The sequence below is a fragment of the Filicampus tigris genome, chromosome 5 (assembly GCF_054856515.1).
Source record: "Filicampus tigris isolate MCC_2025a chromosome 5, RoL_Ftig_1.0, whole genome shotgun sequence".
Classification (NCBI taxonomy): domain Eukaryota; kingdom Metazoa; phylum Chordata; class Actinopteri; order Syngnathiformes; family Syngnathidae; genus Filicampus; species Filicampus tigris.
The window spans coordinates 27,995,527-28,015,000 of NC_141221.1; the positions used below are offsets into that span (position 1 = coordinate 27,995,527).

Here is a 19,474-nt window from a genome sequence, read left to right on the forward strand (position 1 = left end):
ACATCGGCTCAACACGTCGCAATTTCACTCCTAAGTCAGTAATAACAGCCTCCATGGCAGGGAATAAGATGCACTTCTTAGACTTCTTCGTTCTCACAAAGGGATTACAAGGAGAAAGTTGGAGAAGCCATGCTAAACGCTAAGCTAACCAAATGTTATCGTGAAAGACCAAAAATAAGGGCTTGGATATCTGAGTACACTTCACAAAGGTCTTGCTGGAACTGCGTTATAGCGGAGCGTATCCAACTTTGAACAGCAAAATAGCAGGCAATGTAATAAGTGTCTGGAGAGAAAATAATACTAACTAATGCTACGCACAGTTAGAGAGGAATGATTTTTATGATTGTTTCCTGTCCCATACATCAGCCGGGACACCTAGAAGATTAAAAGTTTAAAAATATTGAGGATAAGCGATACAGAAAATGGATGTATACAGTATATTGAAAACATATATTACTGATGTTATTTGTTTTCACAATACAGTCCTGAGTTTTAATTTTGACTTTTGAGATCTGCACAATAAATGTTGTCAAAATTACATTACAGTTTAATATTTACTCAATTTCTGTCAGAATTTTGTTAATGCCTCTAATTCAGATTAATATCAAAATTTCTGCAAATATATGTAGGCTACTGTGCTTCTGTTTACATTTGATAATTGTGTGAAGGCCTTCACCTTCACACATGTTATTCCTACACACTCCGACCACTTTTTCGGTGTGCGACTCCTTCCACATTTTTCATTCGATTGACTTCATTCAAGTTTCAAAACATTCAGAAAATTCATGCCTTCCGGGTAGTGTTTTTTTTCATTCCCCAAATTTACAGTTTACCAAATATTTCCCGTTTTCACCCCCCCAAAAAAACAATGGCATATTCAACATTTCCGTTTCCACCATTCCAATTTAAAATTCACAAGATTCAACTCATTCAACTCACATTGGTAAAGCTTTTCAACACACCCACAATTCCTACTTCCCAAAAATGCAACTTATTCACCCGTTAAAAAAACACAAAATTCCACCATTCATTCCCATTGCCATATTCAACAATTCACATTTACATCATTCCAATTTGAAATTGACAACATTTATCTCATTCAACTCATATTGGTCAAGCTTTTCAACACACCCCAAATTCCTATTTCTCACACATTCAACTCATTCACCCTTAAAAAAACCCCACAAAAATTCAACTATTCACCATTCATTTCCATTGGCACATTCAACTTTTCACATTTACACAATTCCAATTTCCACAAATTCGAGTCATTCAACTCATTCAGCTCACATTCAACTTTTCAACACCACCAAAATGTCTACTTCCCACACTTTCAACTCATTCTCCCTTAAAAAACCCCACAAAAATTCCACTATTGACAATTCATTTCCATTGGCAGATTTAACTTTTCGCATTTATACCTTCCCAATTTCCATAGATTCAAGTCATTCAACTCACATTCAGCTTTTCAACACTCCCAAAATTCCTACTTTCCACACATTCAACTCATTCACACTTAAAAAAAACACAAAAATTCAACTACTCACCATTCATTTTCATTGGAACGTTTAACTTTTCACATTTAGACCTTCCCAATTTCCACAAATTCAAGTCATTCAACTCACATTCAGCTATTCAACACCCCCAAAATTCCTACTTTCCACACGATCAACTCATTCACACTTAAAAAACCCACAAAAATTCAAGTATTCACCATTCATTTCCATTGGCAGATTGAACTTTTAGCATTTACACCACACCAAATTCCACAAATTCAAGTCATTCAACTCATTCAGCTCAAATTCAGCTTTTCAAAACCCCCAAAATTCCTACTTCCAACACATTCAACTAATTCACACTTATAAAACCCACAAGTATTCAACTAGTCACCATTCATTTCCATTGGAACATTTAACTTTTCACATTTACACGTTCCCAATTTCCACAAATTCAAATCATTCAACTCACCTTCATCTTTTCAACCCCCCCAAAATTCCTTCTTCCCACACTCTCTTTGATACTTAAAAAACCCACAAAAATTTAACTATTCACCATTCATTTCCAGTGGACCAGAGTTATTGCCCCTTGGTCTCCCCAGTGCGGCGGCCATCTTGGACAGGGGCATTAGCTAGACTGGGGATACTCACCCCGAGGTCTCCCCAGTGTGGCGGCCATCTTGGACAGGGACATTAGCTAGACTGGGGATACTCACCCCGAGGTCTCCCCAGAGCCGCGGCCATCTTGGGCAGGGACATTAGCTAGACTGGGGATACTCACTCCGAGGTCTCCCCAGTGCAGCGGCCATCTTGGGCAGGGACATTAGCTAGACTGGGGATACTCACCCCGAGGTCTCCCCAGTGCGGCGGCCATCTTGGGCAGGGACATTAGCTAGACTGGGGATACTCACCCCAAGGTCTCCCCAGTGCAGCGGCCATCTTTGGTAGGGACATTAGCTAGACTGGGGATACTCACCCCGGGGTCTCCCCAGTGCTGCGGCCATCTTGGGCAGGGACATTAGCTAGACTGGGGATACTCACCCCGGGGTCTCCCCAGTGCGGCGGCCATCTTGGGCAAGGACATTAGCTAGACTGGGGATACTCACCCCGAGGTCTCCCCAGTGCGGCGGCCATCTTGGACAGGGACATTAGCTAGATTGGGGATACTCACCCCGAGGTCTCCCCAGTGCGGCGGCCATCTTTGGTAGGGACATTAGCTAGACTGGGGATACTCACCCCAAGGTCTCCCAAGTGCGGCGGCCATCTTTGGTAGGGACATAAGCTAGACTGGGGATACTCACCCCGGGGTCTCCCCAGTGCAGCGGCCATCTTTGGTAGGGACATTAGCTAGACTGGGGATACTCACCCCGGGGTCTCCCCAGTGCTGCGGCCATCTTGGGCAGGGACATTAGCTAGACTGGGGATACTCACCCCGAGGTCTCCCCAGTGCGGCGGCCATTTTGGGCAGGGACATTAGCTAGACTGGGGAACTCACCCCGAGGTCTCCCCAGTGCGGCGGCCATCTTGGGCAGGGACATTAGCTAGACTGGGGATACTCACCCCAAGGTCTCCCCAGTGCGGCGGCCATCTTGGGCAGGGACATTAGCTAGACTGGGGATACTCACCCCGAGGTCTCCCCAGTGCGGCGGGCCATCTTGGGCAGGGACATTAGCTAGACTGGGGATACTCACCCCAAGGTCTCCCCAGTGCGGCGGCCATCTTTGGTAGGGACATTAGCTAGACTGGGGATACTCACCCCGGGGTCTCCCCAGTGCGGCGGCCATCTTAGGCAGGGACATTAGCTAGACTGGGGATACTCACCCCGGGGTCTCCCCAGTGCGGCGGCCATCTTGGGCAGGGACATTAGCTAGACTGGGGATACTCACCCCGAGGTCTCCCAAGTGCGGCGGCCATCATGGACAGGGACATTAGCTAGACTGGGGATACTCACCCCAAGGTCTCCCCAGTTCGGCGGCCATCTTGGGAAGGGACATTAGCTAGACTGGGGATACTCACCCCGAGGTCTCCCCAGTGCGGCGGCCATCTTGGGCAGGGACATTAGCTAGACTGGAGATACTCACCCCAAGGTCTCCCAAGTGCGGCGGCCATCTTTGGTCGGGACATTAGCTAGACTGGGGATACTCACCCCGGGGTCACCCCAGTGCGGTGGCCATCTTGGGCAGGGACATTAGCTAGACTGGGGATACTCACCCCGGGATCTCCCCAGTGCGGCGGCCATCTTGGGCAGGGACACATTAGCTAGACTGGGGATACTCACCCCGAGGTCTCTGCAGTGCGGTGGCGATCTTGGGCAGGGACATTAGCTAGACTGTGGATACTAACCCAGAGGTCTCCCCAGTACGGCAGCCATCTTGGGCAGGGACATTAGCTAGACTGGAGAAACTCACCCCAAGGTCTCCCCAGTGCGGCGGCCATCTTGGACAGGGACATAGCTAGTCTGGGGATACTCACCCGTGAGGTCTCCCCAGTGCGGCGGTCATCTTGGACAGGGACATTAGCTAGACTGGGGATACTCACCCTGAGGTCTCCATAGTGCGGCGGCCATCTTGGGGGAGGACCCAAAAGCAACAGGAAGTGACCCAAATGACCCGGAAATGAACAGCAAGTGACCCGGAAATGAAACATAAGTGGCCCAAATAACCCGGAAATTAACTGGAAGTAGCCGAAATGACCCAAATGACCCGGAAATGAACCGGAAGTGACCCAAATGACCTGGTAGTGACCCAGAAGTCAAGTTTTTCCTTGCTTCCTCTTTTCTTGCTCCCCTTCTGTTTTTTATGTCCTCAGTCCAGGCCATTATACATCATTCGAGAACATTCGGCTTATTCAACTACATTGCACTTCATTCAGTATTATTAAACTTCATTCCACTTCATTCAACTCATATTAGTTCAGCTTTTCAACATGCCTGTAATTCATACTTTCCAAATATTCAAATTATTCAACCTTAAAAAAAAACATTACATTCGCCATTCAGTCCCACTTCCACATTCAACATTTCAGTTTTACAGCCTTCCTATTAGGTCCTTGATGGTCTTGTGGTACACATGCTGAGTTGTCTGCAGGCAGCGTTGGATCGATTCCCCTTCATCCCAAAACATTCCACAATCTTTCATTGAGTTCATTCAACTTCATCCCACTTTATTCAACTTTATTCAGTATCATTCTACTTTATTCAGTATCATTCTACTTTATTCAGTATCACTCAACTTTATTCAGTATTATTCAACTTTATTACACTTCATTCCAACGCATTTCGCAGTTTCCTTTCGGCTTCCTTCGCCTTCACACGCAATTTCCCCAGAAGTGCATTCTCTAGTTTTATATAGCAGCACTACAGGATTCATTTGTCATTTGATAGATGTGTGTTTAGTAAGGACGTCACAATATCGGCAATATCGTGATATTGCGATATCAAAATTGCCACAACATATCGTCATCATGTCACAATATTAATAGCAGCAAATATGTTTAAAAAACAAAGTTGTTTTACATTTCTGCAGTTCCAGCACCCTCTGGTGGTTTAGTTTAAAATGAAGAGAGAAAACTTAAACAGTCAGTATGTTGTACAATTTAGGGTTTTTCCTGGCTCAAATTGAGGCAGAGGTGGTACCATTCTGACCATGTGCCATGATGTGCATGTATTATGTGAACCTCGGAAACATCACAACTCAGCAACATACAAATCCGACCACAACACAGATAACCCAATTCGTTACAATAGGCTGTTGAACATGATCAAAGATTTCAATGCCTAAAAAGTGTATACAAGACTTTTTAAAGTTACTGTATTTTTTTCATTATAAATATAGTTTTAATGTAGTGAGCAATAATTGTAACTGTTATTGTATGTATTTTTTTCATTCCAAAAAGTGTCTATATGTACTGTAATGACAACTTGGCTTTAACTTGAATACTTAGATGTGTCACAGGCTGTTGCTGCTGAGTGTTTAAAGATTTCAGTGTCTTAATAATTTCCAAAATTAAGAGATCTTTATTGTTAGTGTATTTTTTATTCTGGTGTAATTTCTTAGAATATCACCAGAATCGTTGGCTTTTATTTATTTTTTCGAAAAAAAAAAGTACAGTTTACTTGTCATCTTTTCAAAATAAACATTTTTTTTTAAAATCTGTTTTTTTGTACCGAAAATATACCGAACCGAAGTTTCCAAAAAAACGAACCGAACTGAAATGTGATTTAGCGTACCGTTACACCCCTAATAAGAATACAATACTACTTTATACAACTTTATTTATATAGCGCATTTCACAACAGCGGCAGCTGTAACAAAGCACCACTGTACATTATATCAACAAAATAGGAATAATACAAAAAATGAAAGCAATAACTTACACACAAAAAACTATATACAATAGACACCCAAAACAACAGAAAACTGTCTCACGTCGAATCAAATGCCAAAGAATAGAAATGTGTCTTCAAATGGGTTTTAAAAATGGACAGAGAGGGGGCCTAACATTTACTGGAAAGTCATTCCAAAAGGAAGGACCAGCAACAGAAAATGCCCAATGACCTCTGAGGTACTGCCTAGGCCTCGGCACCTCAAGCAGCGCCTGGTCCGCAGACCCGCAGCTCCAGAAAGGTGCATAGTAGGAGTGGAGGAGCTTGGAGAGGTACGCCAGGGCAAGGCCATTTAAAGACTTGTAAATAGATAGAAGCATCTTAAAATGAACCCTAAAATGCACTGGGAGCCAGTGACGGGAGGCCAGAATTGGGGTTATGTGCTCCGTCTTCCGATCTCCAGTGAGGAGGCGAGCAGCAACATTTTGGACCAATTGGAGACGCTTGAGAGAAGACTGACTGACTCCAAAATATAGTGCAATAAGGTAATCTAGCCGGGATGTAACAAAGACATGGATTACTGTTTCTAAGTGCTGATGAGAAAAGGAGGGGCTTTACCTAAGCCACCTCTCTAAGATGAAAGAAAATGCATCGTACAACAGCGCTGATTTGCCGGTCCAATTTAAGATCACTGTCCAATTTAAAACCCTAGTTCGTGACTGATGGCTTTAGATATGAAGCCAGGGGGCCCAGGTCAACACGGTGGGATGTAGAAAAGCCACTGGGACCGAACACCATAAATTTAGTTTTCTTTTCGTTGACATTTATGAAATTTACTGACACGCAGGCTTTGATGTCCTCTAGACAGGACAAAAGTGGTCTTAAGGAGAAATCGTCTTTTTAGCTCAGCGAGATATAGACTTGACAGTCATCTGCATAGTGGTGGAAGGAAATAGTGTTTTCGAAGGATGGAACCCAGGGAAAGCAAATACAACCAGAACAGCAAGGGCCCCAAAATAGAACCCTGTGGAACACCATACGATAGAGGGGCAGAGCAGGACTCAGAGGAACCTAGGCTAACAGAAAAAGTCAAATAGCCAGCCAAATAGGGTCTAAACCACTCTAGAGTGCTTCCACTAATGCCCACCTGATGCTGTAAACGCGCCAAAAGAATACCCTGGTCCACCGTATCGAATGCTGCAGGTAAATCCAACAAAACAAGACAAATAGTCTCCAGTGTCATTTGCCAGGAGGATATCATTAAAAACACGTAACAGGGCTGACTCTGTGATATGCATCATTTTGAAACCTCCATGACATTATGTTTGAAAGATTTTTACTGTGAGTGCACCACTTTTTCCAGAGTTTTAGAAATAAAAGGCAGCTTGGAAATGGGTCTAAAATTTAACAGCACACCTTGATCAAGGCCAGGTTTCTTAAGCAGGGGTTGCACTACAGCATGTTTAAAATGTTGGGGGACTACACTAGAAGACAGGCTGCTGTTGATAAGGACCAAAACTGATTCACCAACACTCAGGAGAACCTCTTTCAACAAGTGAGGAGGAATGGATTCATCAGGGGATCCAGATGGCTTAATATGGCAAACCACATGCTCCAAAAATGTCAAGGAAACCGCCTCAAAGGAATTGAACACTGTGGACCAAGGAACGCGGACGGAGGGGTAAAATGTAGGGTTCGAAACAAGAGCCCTAGCTGTAGAAACCTTGTCAACGAAAAACTGCAAGAATCTATCATACATTTCAGGGGACGGGTCCGTGCAAATCGGCTAATGGGGCTTAAGTTCAGAATCAATTGTTTTAAATAGAGTACGCGAATCATGAAAATTTGCCTGAATGAGACTTGACAAGTGTTCCCTTTTGGACTCCTTCACCTTTCTTTGGTAACGACGCAAGCAGTCCTTTAGGATTTGATAAGAGACCTTATCTGCATGAGTACTCTCATTAAACCATGGCTCTGGTCTAACTTTTGTCCGCATAGTTTTTAATGTAGGCACAGAGTCCAGAATGTTCAGGCAAGATGGAATGGAAGAATGGAACCAAGTGCTGAGTTCCTCTGTGTTTGAAGAGGGAATACAAAGCCGATCAACAGACATAGCAGAGCATGGCACTGGCAACTTCAAAGAAAGTTGCCCTCAAAGCTGGTGAATGATGTGGCGAATACACACTGTTTACATTTAAAATTGTTTTTAAGAACAGTCGCTGTTCCTCCACCATGACCTGAAGTTCTCGGAGCATCAAAGTAAGAACAAGCAGGCGGTAATAGTTCAAGCATCGCACTGCACTCACCGGCACCAGTCCAAGTCTCCGTCAGGCAGAGGAAATTCATGTCATTGGAAAGAAGCTTCCTCAAATGATTTGTTCGTCAACGACCAGGTGTTCAACAACGCTACCCTTGTGGGAGCAGCAGCAGGTGCGCGGAACTCCTCCAATCGGTGGGCCCAGGGTAGCTCCTTGAGAAGCTGCCAATCCATGCCGCATCCGATAGCACAGCAGAAGCTCCTCGGCACAGCCGATGATTGGTAGCAAGCAGGAGTCAACGGGGCCTTGAACGCGCCACAACAGAGTACATTCGTGCGTCCGGGAGCGAGCAGGGAACGAAGCGTGCACTGGCTATCCTTTCAGCCTCACCAGCTGGCCGCCACGTCTACCGCGGCACCGCTTCCGCCGTGATGGGCGCGTGGACCCGGAAAAGGTCTGCTGAGATGTCAGCAGGCAACGTCCTCTCCCAGCCATGCTCAAGCACACCCGAAACTCCAATGCCGCCAAGTCAAACAAAGATTGGCGATCATAAACCAGCAGACAGACTTCATTGAAGCACCAATCACAAATAACAGGAAAATAAGCTTCCTCATACGCTATTATCACGTTAAAGCATTCATTTATTAAAACTAGAGTCAACATTTTTAAAGTCTTACTGCAAAGCGACACATTATACATATGGGCGCACATAAACCTTTTGTGTTTTTTTAGTGGGGTTGCCATTACATTAAACACAAAACTGTCTTAAAACAATATGTGTTGAACTTCATATTTTTGTTATGCTCAGATTTTTTCCCCCCCTCCCATTTTGAAAGTGAACTTGGTTTGCAACAACACTCAATGCTGTTTTCCCTCAATCTGATTTACGTCAAAGTGCATTTGTGAAATGCACGTACCGGGTATCTCACTTACCGGATGTAATTTGTTCAATCGCGGCGTTCGGTCAAACCCTTTATCATACACGCAACAGTGCCCATATTTGGAAGTGCTGACGTAGCAGCTGATCAAGAAGTAAAAAGTGTAAGGCTTTTCCCACTGGTTTACAAAATTAATCTTTCATTGTTACAAAAGAAATTCCAGTCTTTGCTCATTTTAAGAAGGCAAATCAAGAGGAGACAAAATGTATCTTTCAGTGTTAACTCATTCAGTACCAGACATTTTTAGAGCCTTTTTTACCCTAACGTTTGAAAAAATTTGAAAAAAATATAAATAAATTCCTGAGATTGAATGGCTGGATTGTGAAAGGACATAAATGTCTTGGGATTGAAATTATTAATACAGTAAATGCACTTTATCAAGGCTTCCTCCATTGTCTTCATGCCATCATTTGTAAATACCGTATTGGCCCGAATATAAGACAGTGTTTTTTGCATTGAAATAAGACTGAAAAAGTGGGGGTAGTCTTATATTCGGGGTCTCGACATTATACCCATTTACGACGCTTGATGGCGCAAGATATCATTGAAGCGAATGCTGAACTTGACTCCGCAGCCCAGAGCAACCCCTGTCACGTGAGGATGACGTGCTATGGCAGGAGCCAGAGGAAGGGATTAAGAACAACGACACTGAGCACAGCGAGGCAGATAATTGTTTGTGAGGAGTAATGTTCTGTCATGATAGATCTCAGCTACTCTCAAGTTAAACCAGTTTGCATTATTTTAGTGCAATGTTTTTCCTTATTCAGATTTGTTTCAAAACTACAGTTAGTTAGACTTCACTTTGATGGTTAATGCAGTTATTGCAATTTTGTTGTTTGATCACAATAGATTGGTTTATTTACATTTCAAAAATCAGAAGCCATTCATTTACGAATGTGATTGCACTTTAGTTTACATATTTAAATGTTGAGGGATTAAGATTTAAATCAGGCAAAATAACATGCCTTTTCTCTGAAATATATTGTTATAATCATTTGTTTCAGATGTACTGTAATTATTTTCTGTATAAAAATTAATTTGGTGTTCAAAAAAACTTTTTTCTAACTTGAGTCTTGAAAAAGAGGGGGTCGGCTTATAATCAGGGCCGTCTTATATTCGGGCAAATACGGTAAGTCCGCTAAAATAGCAGTAAATCACTTGCCAGTCCCTCTCATATTGGAAACGCTTTCTAACGTCACGATGGCGCCACCGTCAAGTAGAAGTAGATGTTTCAATCTGAGGGAATTTGCCGATGCGGCAGACGTCCATACATGCAGCGCTGCCCAGCAACGCTCCATTCTATGGTGCCGCCTCTCACCACATTCACAATGACAACGGCTCGCTGAAAGTTCAGAGCGAAAAGTGCTTTAAGAGCTACATGAAACCAGGCAAAGAGCCGCATGCAGCTCGCAAGACGAGAGTTGCCCAGGCCTAATATAGCGCCTCCGTAGCAGTTAAAATACGTTGCTGCGGCAGACATCTATCGCACTGTGTTGAGCAATATCAATCACTCTGGCTTGAGGCGGGCACCAAATTGGCTGGAGGCAGCCGCCTTGCAATTTTGAACACAGGAAAAACCCTGTATTTCTTTATAGAATAACAGAGACAAAAGCCGGGTTTACACAGAAGCCATGCAATCTGATTAGAAAGGATCCAAATGACCAATTGGAATGAAAATGATCCATATTTACACCCCAATCGGAATTAAAAGGCAGAATCAGAATGGAATTTCATTCAGATTCACAGGGGTGGTATATATTCCAAGATGGGGGACTCGAGTCCCTCATTGGGACCAGAAAAAATGTGAACATTTAAGTACAGCTAAGAAACGTAACTAGGGGTGGGGTGATTTGTGAAAACTGTCCAAACCGTTTGTTTTGTGGTGTTTCTGTTCGCAAATGTAAAAGTTCCCCCAGCCCTCTATTTAATAACAAGCTGAAGTGCTGTCCATTTCGAAAATAGCTTCTATTCATCAAAACATAGACAAGGTTGTAGCACCGGCATGTTGCTAGCATAGAGCACTATAGAGTCTCTGCAGAGTACTTCTCTGGTTGTGAGATTATCCGCCATATTTGATGTTGCAGTGCCCCCCTAAACTAATGCATATCAACTTCACTCAACTTCAAAACGCGAGTTAATGCCTTTTCGTTCACTCATTTACACGCACTAATTAGTTTTGAGTAACAGATTGGCACCTGAAACAAAGTATATAGGTTTTAAATCTGATGATTGTACACATTTATACCCTTATTCAGCATATTTCAATATTTACCACAACTGTAACAGTGTGCTACTCATTTAAATGTTACTATGAAAAAATAATATGCATTCTTCAAAATCATTTAAGTGTAGATATTAATTTTATAAGTTAATCATTTTTCATTTCATTTTTAGAGAAGTGTTCATTAATTTCTTAGAGGTACATAATGTACTTTTGGTAGTAGGATCAGTGATTTTTTTTTTTTATCACTCCAACATATGTTTCACTTAGGTCGATTTTATGACTTGACTTGCTTGAAATTTAGTGGCAACTTGACTTGAATTGCTTGATTTTTTTTTCACAGTGACTTGGGAGTTGCTTGAGACTTAATGGTTAGGACTCGAGACTTACTTGTGACTTAAACATATGTGACTTGACTCCCACCTCTGGTATATTCCTTTTCCCAATCTGAATGAGCGTCATGTAAACAGTTCAATCGGAATAGCCAGGCTGCGTCCGGTATGCGCATGCTCTGTCTTGATGTAAATGCCTAGTGACGTCGATATATATGCACGTCTTACCAGAGCTCATCTGCAATGCGAGAATTTTTTTAAAAGTATTTGTAAGTTGTTAAAAGTGTAAAAACAATCACGAATAGTGAATGAATGAACTCCATCGTGATCAATAATGTGACGTTTATATTGCGCTCCGCGTGTCACACAGTAGTAATACGGCTGATCTGATTAACACTGTGGAGCAAGTAAACGGCCAATCGGAATACATCACGTCACATGTAAACAGGTCTTCGGTGTAAACCGTGTAACATGTAAACCGGAGGTCTTCATGTGGACTGATTTCAATCCGAATGACAAACAAAGTCTCCATGTAAACCCGGCCAATGTCGTGGCATATAGAGAGTTTCGGCTAAAATGAAAAGAAAGGTGTACAAAACTGTGGTGAGACCAGCGATATTGTTTGGTCTTGAGACAGTGTCACTGAGGAAAAGACAGGAGGCAGAGCTGGAGGTGGTAGAGATGAAGACGCTGAGGTTCTCACTGGGAGTGACCAGGAAGGATAGGATCAGGAATGAGTACATCAGAGGGACAGCACATGTTAGAGGTTTTGGAGATTAGGTCAGAGAGGCCAGACTGAGATGGTTTGGATGTCCAGAGGAGAGATAGTGAATATATTGGTAGAAGGATGCTGAGTTTTGAATTGCCAGGCAGGAGGCCTAGGGGAAGACCAAGGAGGAGGTTTATGAATGTAATGAGGGAGGACATGAAGGTAGTTTGTGTGAGAGAAGAGGACGCAGAGGACAGGGTTAGATGGAGGCAATTGATTCGTTGAAGAGAAAAGCCGAAAGGAAAAGAAGAGTCCCAATGAAGTGTATTGTAACATCTTCTAAAGGCACGCCGTCAGACGTAGTTATATAGACTTAGTTATCTCTCTTTTATTATTTATTATTTTATTATTCCAACACTGCTGCTTTTTTTATTGTTCCAACTACGGGGCAACAACAGTTCTGTCGTAAGTACACACAGATCTCTTCGTCATCGCCATCCGCTCATTCCTCACTCGCACACCCCTCCCATCCAGCGAGTCGCGTGATGCATTCAGGAACCTCGGAAACAAACACAACTTGGCAAAACACAACCGTCACCACAATACAGATAACCCAATACATTACAGTATGTTATTTGTCTCAAAAACGTGCATCATGTCTTTTTAGTAAGTCAAAGTTTATAAATTCTTTCTTCAGACCTTGTGCAATTTTTGGTGATCAGCATTCGCCTTTTTCAGAGATTTTTTACTTTTAAAGCTTTTGAGGATGTGTCAGCAGGAAGCCAGCATGCCAGCGACACTGAAATTGCACAACATCTGAACAAAGTATTTTATTTGTGTTTTTTTGTTTGTTTAACTGTAGTTGTAAATTGTACATTGTACATTTATTGGGTCATTGAAATACTAAAATAAAATTATATAGTCCATGTCGGCCGAAAATCTCGGAAGTCCAAATATGGTAAATTTGTTTATTTATTTATTTATTTATTTATTTATTTTTTAAATCACAGATCGCTTCACATATTTGCACATTTACAGGGGGTATACTTTTGCACCCTTGTCCCAGAGAATTCATGCAATTGACTTCAAACTTGCGGCACGGTGGTCGACTGGTTAGCACGTCCGCCTCACAGTTCAGAGGTCGTGGGTTCGATCCCGGCTCCGGCCTCCCTGTGTGGAGTTTGCATGTTCTCCCCATGCCTGCGTGGGTTTTCTCCGGGCACTCCGGTTTCCTCCCACATTCCAAAAACATGCATGGTAAGTTGATTGGATACGCTAAAACTGGCCCTAGGTGTGATTGTGAGTGCGGATGTTTGTCTCTGTGTGCCCTGCGATTGGCTGGCAACCAGTTCAGGGTGTCCCCCGCCTACTGCCCAAAGACAGCTGGGATAGGCTCCAGCACGCCCCGTGACCCTTGTGAGGAGAAGCGGTACAGATAATGGATAATGGATGGACTTCAAACTTCGGATATACCATCTAACGGCCTGAGGCAACAACTTGGAAAAAAATGTGGGTTTTCGATAAACTATATGACTGGGGCGGGGCATCAAAACTTGCGTAAAATATTTCCTTTGGCAAAAATGACAAAATGCTTAATAATTCTCACATCTAAAAAAGGTACTGTAACTTTACTCAGATGTTCCTATCTTCTCTAAATTTTTCATATTTGATGACAGCCAAAGCCTGAATACATCTACGACCTTATTTTTCATCGTAGTAGTAGCGCCAACTAGTGGCTGAAGGAAATAAATGTTCTTTTCTTTTATGTTTTCATCCTAGCAGGTTAACCAGGTCCACCTCATCCTTGCTCGTTAGAGTTTCTAGGCCTTCCTGATATTAAAATACAAAATTTGTGATTTTTCGTGAAAGGCTGTTGCCATTGCAGCAGGCAGTTCACCAACATAACAACGCTGATTTTGAGGGCCTGAACATGCACAAAATCTCACAAAAGTTTGCACACACATCAGGCCTGGGGAAAATATCAATATTTTATTATTTTATTTTGTAATTTGCTCGCTAGCGCCCTCTAGAAATATTTTTAAAAAATCAGCCCCGGTTGTACGTTTCACCTAGACCTACAAAAATTTGGTGGTATATGTAACAGTTCAAGCCCGACAAAAAAATTTCTTGGAGGCATATGCCAAACCAAACAGCCATTTTGAATTAACTTTAAAGTATGAATTTACTTTGACTACAATAGCTGCTGGAACTTGACCCCGTTGACAATTTCTTCTAAAAAAATTACTCACATTTGATAAGAGTAGAAGCCTGAAGACATCTCCAAATGTATTTTTCATCGTAGTGGTAGCGCCACCTACTGGCTAAAGGAAGTATACGTTTTACTTGTATGTTTTTCTCCTCGCAGGTGAACAAAATCTACCTCAGAATTGCTCAGAAGTATCGAGTCTGTGTAGAGTGTTGAAATCCAAAGTTTGTGATTTTTCATGAAAAAGTTGTTGCCATGGTAACACCCACTTTGCCTAAAACAATGCTGATTTTGAGGACGTAAGCATGCACGAAAACGCATTAAACTTTCTCAGGCCTGGTAAATTCATCAATATTTAATTAGTTAATTGTGCAATCTTTGATGGCTTGGTAGCGCTCAATGTAAAGTTTAAAAAAGCAGCCCTGGTCTTATATGTAACCAGCAGAGACCTACAAAAAAGCCTCTTGGTGTCATATGCTAAACCGAACAGGAAGTCCGCCATTTTAAATTTGCTTGAAAGTTTGGCATCACCTTGACTCTAAAAGCTGCTGTAACTTGATCCACATGATAATTTATTCTTAAGATTTCTCACATTTGATGAGAGTCTAGGCCTGAAGACATTTACAAACTTACTTTTACCATACTGGTACCGAAATGTATGTTTTATTTTTCTATGTTTTCTAACAGCGGTTAACCAGATAGGGTTAACCACAATTCCGATGTGTGAGCATCTCAACGTGCTGGTACCCCAACGTTGCCAGGGCTGCGAAGGTCCTTTGTAGCTGCTTGCAGCTCTAGTTATTATTATTTTTTGTTTTTACATTTTTTGGACACTATTGTTATTTTTATTTACATTCAGGACTTAAAAGTTTTATGACACCAAAATATAGGTTTAATTAAGGCCAGAAGCGCATAACCACGTTTCTACCACTAAAGCCGGGAGGGCTGTTGCGTCTTTCTATCTTCAATGCCGGGAGAGCATATATGTCATTTTCTTTTTTAATCCAATTCTCACTGTCTTAGCCAATGAAATGCATCAGAATATACATGTGACGGTGTCGTGACCCCTCGGATGATGTTGCTGAATTTTTTTCGAGCCGTAATGGCGGATCTGCAGACGATCGCGGGAACTCTGAAATTAGTAACGGCAGTGATATAGAGCTTGTGGACTTTGAACCAATAGAACCAGTCGAACATGATATATGGTTAAGATCAGAGCTGGGCATTCCGCCTATGTGATGCACCGGTCCATCTAGCTGCCTATGATGGACGCCCATTTTGTAGGCGATAAACTTTTTTTTTTATAAATAAAGATTTTTAAAACCTGTTTGAAGACACATTTCTATTCTTTGGCTTTTGGTCCAACCTGAGACTGACAGTTTTCGTCTGTTTTCCGGTGTCTATAGTGCAGTAGTGTTTTGCGTTAATTTATTGCGTTCACTTCTTGTAGTATGGCTATGTTGTTGTTGTATGTAAAGTGCTTTGTTTCAGCTGTAGCTGTTGTGAAATGCGCTATATAAATAATATTGTATTGTATTTGAGACATCTTCACAGAGCTTGTGAAAGTCCATATTCAAGTCCCTGTCAGGAGTGACAAGGAAGCAAAATGTGACAGTAATTTTTTTTTCCCTATGTTACGAGACTGAGATGGACAGACTAAATGCGTCTCTTATAAATGTGGCGAGGCTTCCGAGGTCTTTAAATGTACATAAAACTCCAAAAAGGTCCTGGAAGTTGCAAAAAGGAGACACATTGAGTCCAGCTGCAGTGAGGCTTCTATACCGCACTTTCGTTTCAAATATAGCCCGGGGTGGTGGGGGTGCGCGAGTGGTAGTTTATTGAAGTTGATAGTTGGAAACACTAACAGTAGCCCGTTTAAATTCATAGGCGGACCGGCCTATAAGCAATTAACAATTTTTTCCGGCTGGACAAAAAGGCGGTTGGACGGAGGCCGGAAGGGTACCCCGGGTGTCGGCGATAAACGTTAATGTATACCGTATTTCCTGGACTATAAACCGCAACTTATTTTCCGAGGTTTTGAACCACGCGGTTTATAGTCCGGTGCTGCTATTCTGTGTATTTTTCTTCCACCTGTAGGGTCGGTCTAACTGGAATTACAATACATTACAATTCCACTGAGTGGTGTACAATTGCCATTAACAGGATGTGACTGCAGGTGGAGGAGTTCAAGAGGCGAGGGCGCTATGCACTAGGTTATGAATTATGTGAATTACGTGAGTGGCAGCTGCACGTTAAAGGTTGTGTATTTCTTGATTAAAAAACATGTTAAAGTGCAAGAAATTGGCTGGGCTTTACAAGGATAAATTAGACAGTGTAGCCAGAGACCGATATCTTCCAAAAATTGACATTGTAAATGGTTTGGATCCTTACAGAATTCACCAAACTGAGTGGATCTACGAACCGGACCTACTTCCTCCTTTGTGTGCACCGGATATTTTCACGTCCCTTGTGTGTAGTGTGAGTGCCTACACTTCGGAGCAATTTAAACATTATAAATCTTTAGTTTCTCATTTGCAATTTATAAACAGGTAGGAGCAGGACCTACAGATGATGAAGGCGGCAAACAATAACACCTTCATTCGGACTAAGGTACGGTGTGTTTGCTTGTGAACCGTCCACTTAAGATACACAAACGAAGGACTTTGTTTTGACATGTCTGAAACAAGGGTTGGTCTTCCGACAAGGAGGAAACCTATTAAAACTCCGTCCGTTGTTAAATTTTCCTTTGCGATCGTGGGTGGCACTGCTGCACCCCCTAACACAGCAACGGCTCACCATGTTTATATATTTCGGCCATCTAAATCAAGCGTGAAATGCAGCTAGTTCGTCTTGCGTGTAACAACAGTAGTCACGTCGCCTTCAGCGCACTCCCAATATACTACCCCCGTAGCGACGCCAGCGATGACGCGGTTCGCACGGGCTCTATTTTTCAACATAGATAGGTCCAGCTTATATAAAGGTGCGCCTTATAAATGGGAAATACAAAAAAATAGACAATGACAATATCAACAGCTTTGTAACAGAAGAGAGGATGGTAATTACCACTCGATTTTTCTTATTAAAAATAGTGCTTCTCTTGCACTGACACTTTATTTTTACATTTTTGAAACAGGAAAAAACTTGCTCGGGCATCTGATTAGGATGCCTCCTGGACGCCTCCCTGGTGAGGTATTCCGGCCCACCGGCAGGAGACCCCGAGGACGACCCAGGACACGCTGGAGAAACTATGTCTCCCGGCTTAACTGGGAACGCCTTGGGATCCTGCCGGAAGAGCTGGAAGACGTGGCTGGGGAGAGGGAAGTCCAGGGTTCCCTGCGGAAGCTGCTCGGATAAGCAGCAGCTAATGGATGGATGGGTGGATGAAACAGGAAATAATAAACTTGGGCCTGTGTGAAAGCCACATGTCTAAGATCTCAAATTCTTTTGGAAGTATGTTTATATCTGCTATTATTTTGTAGGTGTTGAATAGCTGAAGAAAACTTTGGGGAGGTTTTGGGGAGATGTTGAGCCAGGCGCTTTAGGCCTTAATTGGTTCAAGAGGAAGTCAACCCAAAGTTTTCTTTATAAGAATATGTTCTATGCACATCCACCAGTCAAAACAAGTCATTTTGATTAATACTGCGTTTATGGAATATGAGTTAAGCAGTAAAATCCACCTGTTTTTGTCCATGTCAGAGGGCGGCCATTTTGCCACTTGCTGAAAATGACATCACAGTTGCTCAGGGCTCAGGTAACGACCAAACATGGCTCAGCTTCAGAAAACAGATGAGCCTTAATTTACATTTTACACAATGTTCCAACTTCATTGCAATGATGGTTTATACTTCTTTCAGTCTCACCTATGAGAAAGCTATTATTTTATCAAATCATTGCATGATAACTTACCATAAAACTTCACTTCAGTAGAGAACACAAATTGTCACAAAAGATTTAGTGTGCAATTGTAACAAATTAAGAATCTTTTCAAATTAAATGAGTCACTGACAGTTTAGTGGTACATTTGCCTAACTTCCATGCAGGCCGTATGGATTCAGTCCCCACCAGTGAATTCGTGAATTTGAGTGTAAATGTGTGTCTGTCTCTATGTGCCTTGTGATTGACTAGCCACTAATTCAATCTAAATTTTACCTGAAGTCGGCTTGATAGGCTCCAGCTCCCCACAACACTGAACAGGATAAGTGGTATTGAAAATGGATGAAATTAAACGACGGATGTTGGAATGTCTCCTATTGTGCCACCATCTTGCTCAATGGTCTCACAGGACTTCATTTTGTATTTTGTATTTTTCAAAACAAATACCATAAAACAGTTGCATTGAAAGATTTCCCAGTTAGAAGCCTTACTAAGAACAACAGGAAATAAGTAGGGAGGTACATACTATGCTCAAGTTAGACTGACTCAACTTACTGGTAAAGAAAAAAGTTTTCCATTGACCTTTATACAGAGGCTGTTTGGGAAATTGTCTTCTTGTGGGCAACTTGTCTCTGACAAGCAAAACCTGACAAAAGACAACAAGACAACATAAGATTAATATTACTGTCATTTAAATCAAACACGTTTGATGGAGGCACAAACCAAACAGTTATTTAGAAAACATGAAGGACGATAATTTAAGTGTGGTCACCACACAAACATGAGAGAGAAAAAAGCATTGATAAAGAACCAGTTGTCATTTTCATGTGTTTTTTTTTCTAAATACATTAAATATGTTTGAAGGTACGTGCTGAAATTGTGCAAAGACAGAGAAAATTAGTCCTGAATTGTTGAGGTATAGCATTAAATTTGTTTTCACCTTCTCAGTATCCTATTTGGGGTGGGGCTAAAACAAGGCCAAATGATGCCACCTGGCCTCTTACGTGAGTGGCCTGCCGCCACCCCAACATCCCCTCCCACTATATTAGTGCCAAGCTCTTTGGCTTTCTGATAGAACTCGAGATCAGAAAACGTGATCATGTCTCCAAATTTGCTT

The 19,474-nt window shown here is 42.2% G+C and overlaps 1 protein-coding gene across 3 annotated transcripts in view; it reads right to left on the reverse strand.

The window, feature by feature from the left end:
- Positions 1-19,474, reverse strand: part of pias2 (protein inhibitor of activated STAT, 2) — a 107,966-nt gene that overhangs the window by 56,106 nt on the left and 32,386 nt on the right. For 2 of the 3 annotated variants that reach the window (XM_086031353.1, XM_086031352.1), the window contains one exon: positions 18,913-19,003. The exons of the other annotated variant lie outside the window; for it this stretch is intronic. In XM_086031353.1, coding sequence (XP_085887479.1) covers positions 18,913-19,003 — 91 coding nt within the window. The remainder of the gene's footprint in view (positions 1-18,912; positions 19,004-19,474) is intronic. 3 annotated transcript variants of the gene reach the window in all.